Below are 9,564 nucleotides of genomic sequence, written 5' to 3' on the forward strand. Positions count from 1 at the left end.
GCATCAGACAGGCTGGGCAGGAACCACACTGGGAAGCAGGGCCTGCACATCAGGTCAGGTCTGGTCTTCAGGGCAGCACTGGGAGCTCAGAGCAGAGCCCCGTGGGCCAGGGGTCTGGCTGGGCTGCTCACAGCAGAAGTAATCATGGAAGGGAAGGACAGTCTGGGTGGCTTTAGTGCAGGAGGGATAATGTGCGGTGGGGGAGGAACTTTGCTCAAAAATAGTGGGAAACTGGATCTTTAAAGTAGGGATGGAAAGGGGTGTGGGAGGGGGATAAGGGGGCCAAGAAGCCATCTAGAGTGAACAGAAGGAAAAAGAAAAAGACAGATGGTTCCGCGGGCAGGAGGTCCACCTGGTCTCCAAGGCACTGGCTCCTCATACCCATCTCCTGGTTGCAGGCACTACTTGTTGCCCCACACGGCAAGCTTCAGGAACAGAGGGCTTGGGAGGAAGCAGCTGGACTTCATGTAGGCAGAGATCTTCTTCAGGCCCTGAGGGTGGGAGAAAGAACACCAGGCCTCCTGCTGCCCCAGTGGAACCCAGGCAGCTCTCCCCAAGTTTGGGACCCGGGGTACAGCCCTTCCATGTGGGAGTCAAATGTTGGGGCAAAAGATAAGTCTTCTGGGGTCCCCAGCTCTGGGAAGTTGTCTCTTCCAATTTTCTGTAATTCATCTGACATCCAGACTCACCACATACAGAGACTCTATACTGTATTAAATGGTGCTGTATATCCATTAGACATTATAACATAGGTTCAGAATCTCTTCACGACTCCCCTGCAAGATGGGTTCTACTGAGATCATTTATCAGAATGGAAACTGAGGCACTCAGAAGATAAGCACCTCCCTCATGATCACACCGCACGTAAGCAATATGGCTAGAATGCAGCCTGCTTGCTCTCCCTCTCCATTCTGAGTCTCTCTGCTGCACCCCCTTTCCCACAGCTGAAAACAAGGAGGCTCACTCATCAGCCACTTACACAAACAGTTAAGTGACCCACAGGGCAGCTGCCCACCAATAGTGCCTGCAAGGGAATTCAGGATGGGAAAAAACAAGATGAAACTTTCTGTGTTTTGGATACATGGTCCCTAGATGGTTAAGATGCATAAGCTCCAGAAAGAATGCAGTGGCTGGGCCAAAGCAGAAACAATGCTCAGTTTTGGATGTATCTGGTAGTAAAAGCAAAGTCTGATGCTTTTAGGAATAATACTGCATAGGAACCAGGAACGATAGGTCCATGAATCAAGGTAAATTGGTTGTGGTCAAGCAGGAGATGGCAAGATTAAACATCATCTTAGGAATCAGTGAAATAAAATGGATGGAAAAGGGAGAATTTAGTTCAGAGGACCATTATATCTACTACTGTGGCGAAGAATCCCTTAGAAGAAATGGAATAGCCCTTATAGTCAACAAGATTCCAAAATGCAGTACTTGGGTACGATCTCAAAAACAACAGAATGATTTTGGTTCATTTCAAGACAGACCATTCAACATCACAGTAATCCAAATCTATGCCCCCACCACTGACGCCAAAGAAGCTGAAGTTGATTAGTTCTATGAAGACCTACAACACCTTCTAGAACTAACATCAAAACAAAACGGTCTTTTTTCATCATCAGGAATGGGAATGGAAAACTATGAAGTCAAGAGATACCTGAATAACAGGCAAGTTAGACCTTGAAGTACATAAATGAAGCAGGGCAAAGGCTAACAGTGTTTTCTCAAGAGAAGAAGCTGATCATAGTAAACACCCTTTTCTAACAAACCAAGAGACAACTCTACACAAGGACACCACCAGATGGCCAATACCAAAATCCAATTGATTATGTTCTTTGCAGTCAAAGATGGAGAAGCTCTACACAGTCAGTAAAAACAAAACTTGGAACTTAGTGTGGCTCAGACCATCAGCTCCTTATTGCAAAATTTAGGCTTAAATTGAAGAATGTAGGGGAAACCACTAGGCCATTCAGGTAGCACCTAAATCCATTCCCTGATAATTATACAGTGGAGGTGATTAATAGATTCAAAAGATTAGGTCTGGTAGACAGAGCGCCTGAAGAACATGGATGGCAGTTCATAACATTGGACAAGAGGCAGTGACCAAAATCATCTGAAAGAAAAAGAAATGCAAGGAGGCAAAGCAGTTGTCTGAGAAGGTTTTACAAATAGCTGAGGAAAAAGGAGAAGTGAAAGGCAAAGGAGAAAGGGACAGATAAACTCAACTGATATTGGAGAAGGAAATGGCAATACACTCCAGTATTCTTGCCTGAAGAATCCCAAGGACGGGGGAGCCTGGTGGGCTGCCATCTCTGGGGTCGCACAGAGTTGGACACGACTGAAGCGACTTAGCAGCAGCAGCAGAGAATAGCAAGATCTATTAAATGAGATAAGGCCTTCTTAAATGAACAATGCAAAGTAGAGGAAAACAACAGAATGGGAAAGACTATAGATCTCTTCAAGAAAATTGGAGAGATCAAGGGACCATTTCATGCAAGGAAGGGCACAATAAAAGACAGAAACAGTAAGGACATAACAGAAGCAGAAGAGATTAAGAAGAGATGGCAAGAATACACTGAAGAACTACACAAAAAAGGTTTTAATGACCCAGATAACCACAATGGTGTGGCCACTCACCTAGAGCCAGACATCCTGGAGTGTGAAGTCAAGTGGGCCTTAGGAAACTTTACACGAACAAAGCTAGCGGAGGTGACAGACTTCCACCTGAGCTATTGAAAACCCTTAAAGATGATGCTCTTAAAGTGCTGCACTCAATATGTCAATAAATTTGGGAAACTGATCAGTGGCCACAAGACTGGAGGAGGTCAATTTTCATTCCAATCCCAAAATAGGGCAATGCCAAAGAATGTTCAAACTACTGTACAATTGCACTTATTTCACATACTAGCAAGGTTATGCTCAAAACCCTTCATGCTAGACTTCAATAGTATGTGAACCAAGAACTTCCAGATGTAAAAGCTGTCTAGAAAAGGCAGAGATCAAATTGCCAACATTTGTTGGACCATGGAAAAAGCAAGGGGGTTCCAGACAGACATCCACTTCTGCTTCATTGATTGTGCGGATCACAACAAACTGTGGAAAATTCTTAAAAGAAATGGAAATACTAGACCACTTATCTATCACCCGAGAAACCTGTATGTAGGAGTTAGAACCTTAGATGGAACAACAGACTGGTTCAAAACTGGGAGAGGAGTAAAACAAAACTACATACTGTCAGCCTGCTTATTTAACTTACATGCAGAGTATATCATGCGAAATGCTGGCCTGGATGAATGACAAGATGGAATCAAGATTGCCGGGAGAAACATCAGCAACCTCAGATAAGGAGATGATACCACTCTAATGGCAGAAAGTGAAGAGGAACTAAAGAGCCTCTTGATGAGGGTGAAAGAGAGAGTGAAAAAGCTGGCTTGAAACTCAACATTCAAAAAAATAAGACTATGGCATCCAGTTCCATTGTTTCATGGCAAACAGAAGGGGAAAAAGTGGAAGTGGTGACAGATTTTACTTTCCTGGGCTCCAAAATCACGGTGTACGGTGACTGAAGCCATGAAATTAGAAGATGTTTGCTTCTTGAAGGGCTTCCATGGTGGGTTAGACGGTAAAGAATTCGCCTAATGTGGGAGACCTGGGTTCAATTCCTGGGTTGGGAAGATTCCCTGGAGAAGGGAAAGGCTACCCACTCCAGTATTCTTGCCTGGATAATTTTATGGACAAAGGAGGCTGGCAGGCTACAGTCCATGGGGTCACAAAGAGTCAGACACAACTGAGTGACTTTCACTTTCAGTTGCTCCTTGGAAAGAAAGCTATGACAAACCTAGACAGCATATTAAAAAACAAAGACATCGCTTTGCCAACAAAGGTCTGTTTGGTCAAAGCTATGGTTTTTCCAGTAGTCATATATGGATGTGAGAGTTGGACCATAAAGAAGGCTCATCGCCAAAGAATTGATATTTTTGAATTGTGGTGCTGGAGAAGACTCTTGAGAGTCCCTTGACCTGCAAGGAGATCAAAGCAGTCAATCCTAAAGGAAATCAACCTTGAGTATTCATTGGAAGGACTGATGCTTAAGCTGAAGATCCAATACTTTGGCTACCTGATAGGAAGAACTGACTCATTGGAAAAGACCTTGATGCTGGGAAAGATGGAGGGCAACATAACAGGGCAACAGAGGATAAGAAGGTTGGACGGCATCATCAACTCAACGGACATGAGTTCAAGCAAACTCCGGGAGATGGTGAAGGACAGGGAGGCCTGGTGTGTAGCAGTTCATGGGATTGCAAAGAGTCAGACACAACTGAGCAACTGAACAACACTGTTCTTAAATTGTGAGGGTGTTTTTTTCCAACTGACATCTGGTCTAAGAGTATTTGTTCTTCTCACTCTCCAAAATTATTCTCGTTCTCAGAAAAGGTACTAGTTTCAAGGGTTTCCACAAAGAGATAGGCCCTAGAAAAACAAAAGTGCTCATAAAGTGCCCAAGCAACTTGCAGAAGAGACCACATTTCACCCAATTATTCAGGAAAACATGGATGAAACATGATATAAGGGTTGAAGCAACAAGACTAGGCTAGGCCAGACTCTAATTTTTCCACTTAAAAGATATAGACCAATTGCCTGGACTGGGACCTGAGCCCACTCTCACTGGCCCTCAACCTACCTCATCCTCAGTCCTGCTAAAGCCAGCCCAGCAACACTCAAGTGTACCTGTGCACCATCTTCCCAAGACAGACAGTGCCCAAGAGTGCCCAGGACTCTAAGATCTAGGGCTGCCTGTGCCCCACAGCCCAGGGCCCAACAGGCCACATACTGCAGGCCACATCTGTCCCCATCCTCCCTGCTGGGCAGTCACCCCAGCTCTTGCAAAATTCTCAAAGCACTAAGGCTTGGACCAGAACTAGAGCTGATGAGAACTAGCTGAGAAAGCAGATTTCTTGATAGACATGGGCATACAAAACAGACTGTAGACTGAAAAACCTCTTGGATAAGAGCTTCAAATTCCCATATCTGTCACAAAGCAGACTCTGTTGCTTTCCAGTTGGGTGAAGGATGAGCTGGGAGGTAAGGTCAGGCTGTGCTCCTCCAGCCCTAAGGTGGCTCCATCCACACCACACAGCTCAGGATTCCTATAGTTCTCCAGCTACACTGAGCCCCAGACAAAGGGCGCCAGGGTTGTGTGACTTCTGTATCCCACTGTGCCTGACACAGTGTCTCATACAGGGGAGAGGATCAGATCAGTGAATGTGACTTAAAATGAAAATACTAACCCATCTTTCAGACAGAATCTGGAGTAACAGGAAGGAAGACAGGATAGGAGATGAGGAGGAAAGGAAAGCACCCACCAAATGAGGAGTCAAGATAAAATCCCTGCACAGGACATCTATATTACGTTAGCAGAAATGTTACGTTAGTCACTCAGTCACATCCGACTCTTTGGGACCCCACAGACTGTAGCCCATGCAGGCTCCTCTGTCCATGGAATTCTCCAGGCAATACTGGAGTGGGTAGCCATTCCCTTCTCCAGGGTATCTTCCCAACTAAGGGATCAAACCAGAGTCTCCCACAGTGCAGGCAGATTTTTTACCATCTGAGTCACCAGGGAAGCCACCAACTACAGCTCTGAGAATCTCAGAACAACAGGCAGAGACTCAATTGCTGCAAAGCCCTTTGGAGACGAGGAGAAAATATTGTCTGTGTTTTTAGTCCTTGATATCAATCCTACTGTGTCTCACTCTACTAATGCCAGCTTCATACCATCTCCTCAAGGTTCTGCTTCCCCCACACTTTCCAGAGCTGTCAACACAGTCATGAAAGGGACCTGAGGGTTTTACTCCTCCAGGAAATGAGAAGCCACTGATGCTGCCCATGGAAGTCAGACACTCTGCCTGGGAGCCCAGCACAGCCTGTTCTGGTTCTGTGACCTGCAGAAACTACTTGTCCTTTCAGGTTGATTCCTTATCTGTAAAATGCAGAGCATAATTTTTCTACTGTGTAGTAATGTTATAAAGATTAAATCTGACACAATATATGTCATTGCTGAGCAGAGATTCTGGCATAAACCAAGTTCTCCATAAATGCTATTCTTCATTGTAGTTCCAACTAGGAAATCATCCAGGCTTCCCAGGTGGCACTAGTGATAAAGAACTCATCTACCAATGAAGGAGATAAAAGAGATGCAGGTTCAATCTTTGGATTGGGAAGATCCCCTGGAGAAGGGCATAGCAACCCACTCCAGTATTCTTGCCTGGATAATCCCATGGACAGAGGAGCCTGGCAGGCTACAGTTTGTAGGGTCATAAAGAGTTGGACATGACTGAAGCAACTTAGCATGCATACACCCAGGAAAGCATCAGGGAAAGGCAGGAGAAGAGACATAAATACTAGGGGGGATCATGGGAATGACCTCAAAACGGGTGAGGAAATCTTTCAGGTTTGGGAATTCATCCAGGCACCGGGGCTCAAATATGCGTTGCAAATCAAGGATGTCATAAGCCAGGAAATCCACATAGGTGAGCTGCAGGAAGACAAAGCATGAATGTGCACCAAACTCTGAACCTGGGGAAAAATGACAGCTCTCCCTCCCCCAAAGCCATCCCCCTTACCTTGTTCCCTGCAAACCAACACCTCTTCCCCAGAAAAACTGAGAAGAGCTTCATCCTTCCAGGAATTTCCTTCAAGTAACCAGGTTTCAGTTTCTCCTGAGACATAAAACAGCTGTCACTGCCTTCAGACAGACTCCCTGGCAGACAGCAGGCCTCCCAGGGCTGTGTCTGATTCCAGCTGTCAGGTGAGCAGCCATGTCCACTGACTGCACCTGGGTCAGTGCCCAGGCTGCAATTCAACCACCTGTCTTCATCAGACTCCTCTGGGTACCACCTCCCATCTGCGAGAGGCGATGGGAAGACAAAGGGTGAAACCACACTGTTCATGAACCTGTCACCACTCAGCTCCAGACACCTGCCCTGGGTCAGACCAGCAGTGCTGTGAGACCTGGCAAAGCTCGGTCCTCAGACCTCAGGCCAATAAACACTAGAACGACTAGGAAAAAGTCCTACGTTCCAGTTTGGGAGTCAGAAATGGTGTAGACGCTTGAGCAGTTTCTGGACAGTTGGAGAATCTGATAGGCTGAAAGACAAGAGGGAGAGGAATAAAGTCTGACCCCGGGCTGCCTACTAGGCACCTGTGTTTATGCCAGAGATGTTGAGGAAGAGACACTGGGTTAACAATGTAAACACTTGTCGAGGAACTGAATTTCCACCCAGAGGAAGCTGGAGTCTTTCCTAAGATTCTCCAGCGTAGAGGACTGTGTCCAGTGTTTCAAACCCTGTCCAGTCCAATGTGAAACGACTCACAAAGTCAGGGCTGTAGCAGATCCTGGCCATGTGCAAGCGGACATCCATAACCTGGTTCTCCAATAAGTCCACTCGAATCTTCTCCTCCTCTGTCTCCCCACCTGTGGCCACACAACAGAGACTCACCCTCAGCGTCGCACCCCAGTCCAGCCCAGGGCATGGCCACCTGTGCCCCTGCCCCCAACCCCATGCCCACTCACACATGTTGTACTTGCGAGCAATGTGGCGAAGGATGGCATTGCTCTGGGTTAGCTTGTGAGTCCCATCAATTAGGTAGGGCAGCTGGAAGAACAGGGCCTGGTCACTTGGGCCACCTGCATCTCCTCCCTTGAGTAAGAGCAGAGATGAAATCTGGCACTCACAGAGCCTGGCCCACTGCAGACACTAAATGCTGTTGCTGCTAAGTCGATTCAGTCATGTCCGATGCTGTGCAACCCCATAGACGGCAGCCCACCAGGCTCCCCCGTCCCTGGGATTCTCCAGACAAGAACACTGGAGTGGGTTGCCATTTCCTTCTCCAATGCATGAAAATGAAAAGTGAAAGTGAAGTTGCTCAGTTGTGTCCAACTCTTAGCGACCCCATGGACTGCAGCCTACCAGGCTCCTCCATCCATGGGATTTTCCAGGCAAGAGTACTGGAGTGGGGGCCATTTCCTTCTCCAGCAGACACTAAATGATATGTTGTAAAATGAAGGGATGAGCTGGGACACAGAGCATCATGGAAAGGCAGAAAACAGAACCAGGAAGCTGAGAGACAGAGCTGAAAGCACCTGTTCCTGAAAACTCTAAACCAGGAAAGGAGATGGATGGAGACACTGTCCACTCCCCCTCCCAGCACCCCAGCCCCTGCACCTACATTGGGAAAGTCCAGACCCAGCTTGGATTTTTCATTTAGCCACTGGCTTCTGTCATAGTCAGGAGCTGAGAAAAAGAAGATGCAGTGAAACAACCTCCCAGGAATCCAACCCTCCTTTCCAGGGGGACCCAGCAAGGAGTGGAGGCAAGACCCCCCCCTGAACTGGTGGATCTGGAATCTGAACCACTAATCTCACATGGAGCTTTGAGGGGAAAAACCAGCTTAGAAACTTCTTGAAACTAGGTGAGTAATCCTTACAAAGGGTTTAGGTAAGCACTAAGGGGAGCCTATGTCAATGGCTGATACAGGACCCAGCTGTGGGCTCTCATATCCTTCCTTGGAGGCCAGTTGCACCCTAAAGGGTTCGGGAAGGGGCAGGTCCCTGCTCCAGCTGGGCGGGCTGGAGGGGAGGGCGACAGACGTGAACAACAGGGGTCAGAACATGGGATGCTTGGCACCAAATCAGCATGAGTTTGGCAGAAGTCAGGCCATGACAAGGATGCCATTACCGTCCCCCATCGTGTACTTCTTTTCCTCATAGTTTGAGTCTGTGTACTCCAGGAGCAGGCGGATGGCGTGGGCCAACTGAGAGAGACGGCCAGAGGGAGAGCAGATGTCAGGTCCTAATTGCCTGACTTTCTGTGATCCCACAACCTCAACACCAAGCCCCACCCACACTCCCGCGCACAAGCCCCGCTTGAGAAAAAAGGGCAGAGGGATAGGACTTTGGGCTTGGCTCCACCAAGCTCTGAAGAGGAATATTCTAGTGAAATCAATCCCCATTGCACAGCATTTCCCACCCCCAACCCGCCCTACCCTGCCGGCCTCCATCCTTCCCGCCTTTGTGACCCCAGCTCACTCCGCGGATGTCCCAGTAACCCAGGATAATGGTCATGGGGCTGGTTTCCGTGCTGAGTGGAAACACTCCACACCGGCTGGTCTGGAAATTTATCCTCTGACCCGGCGGTGAAGGCGCGGCCGGAAGCACCCGCCCCTCTTCTAGGCCCCACCCCCAGCGCGGCCCCCAGCTCGGCGAGGCCTTTCCCAGATGCAGCCCTAGGCAAGCGAAAATGAGGCCTGTTTCCGCCTCAGAGCCAAGGGGTCTCCAGAGACATGGTGTGGGTTCTGAGATGCCAAGAATCCCCGGGTCGGGCTCACCTGGTTCCTGATCCCAGTCAGATCTCTGCTAAGTCGGTGGAGTTGGTGGCACGCTCAGGAAAACAAACCGGAATCAACAGCAGCAAGGCGCTTCTGCCTTCCCTTCCCTCTCAGGAACCGCTTAGTTTTGCCCTTGGGCTTCAGATATCCCGCGAGCTCTGGGGAGCTCTGACCACTAAG

General features: G+C 48.0%; 1 protein-coding gene across 1 annotated transcript; it reads right to left on the reverse strand.

The window, feature by feature from the left end:
- Positions 1-401: 401 nt before the first annotated feature.
- On the reverse strand, positions 402-9,136 carry LOC128044345 (glutathione S-transferase Mu 1-like). The gene is made up of 8 exons (XM_052636504.1): positions 9,086-9,136; positions 8,736-8,811; positions 8,227-8,291; positions 7,571-7,652; positions 7,371-7,471; positions 6,621-6,716; positions 6,422-6,532; positions 402-491 (listed from the first exon to the last, which is right to left on the reverse strand). Exons 1-8 carry the CDS (start codon positions 9,119-9,121, stop codon positions 402-404), a joined length of 657 nt encoding a protein of 218 aa, XP_052492464.1. The 5' UTR covers positions 9,122-9,136.
- Between the last annotated feature and the right edge of the window lie 428 nt (positions 9,137-9,564).

This window comes from Budorcas taxicolor, chromosome 3 (assembly GCF_023091745.1).
Source record: "Budorcas taxicolor isolate Tak-1 chromosome 3, Takin1.1, whole genome shotgun sequence".
Classification (NCBI taxonomy): domain Eukaryota; kingdom Metazoa; phylum Chordata; class Mammalia; order Artiodactyla; family Bovidae; genus Budorcas; species Budorcas taxicolor.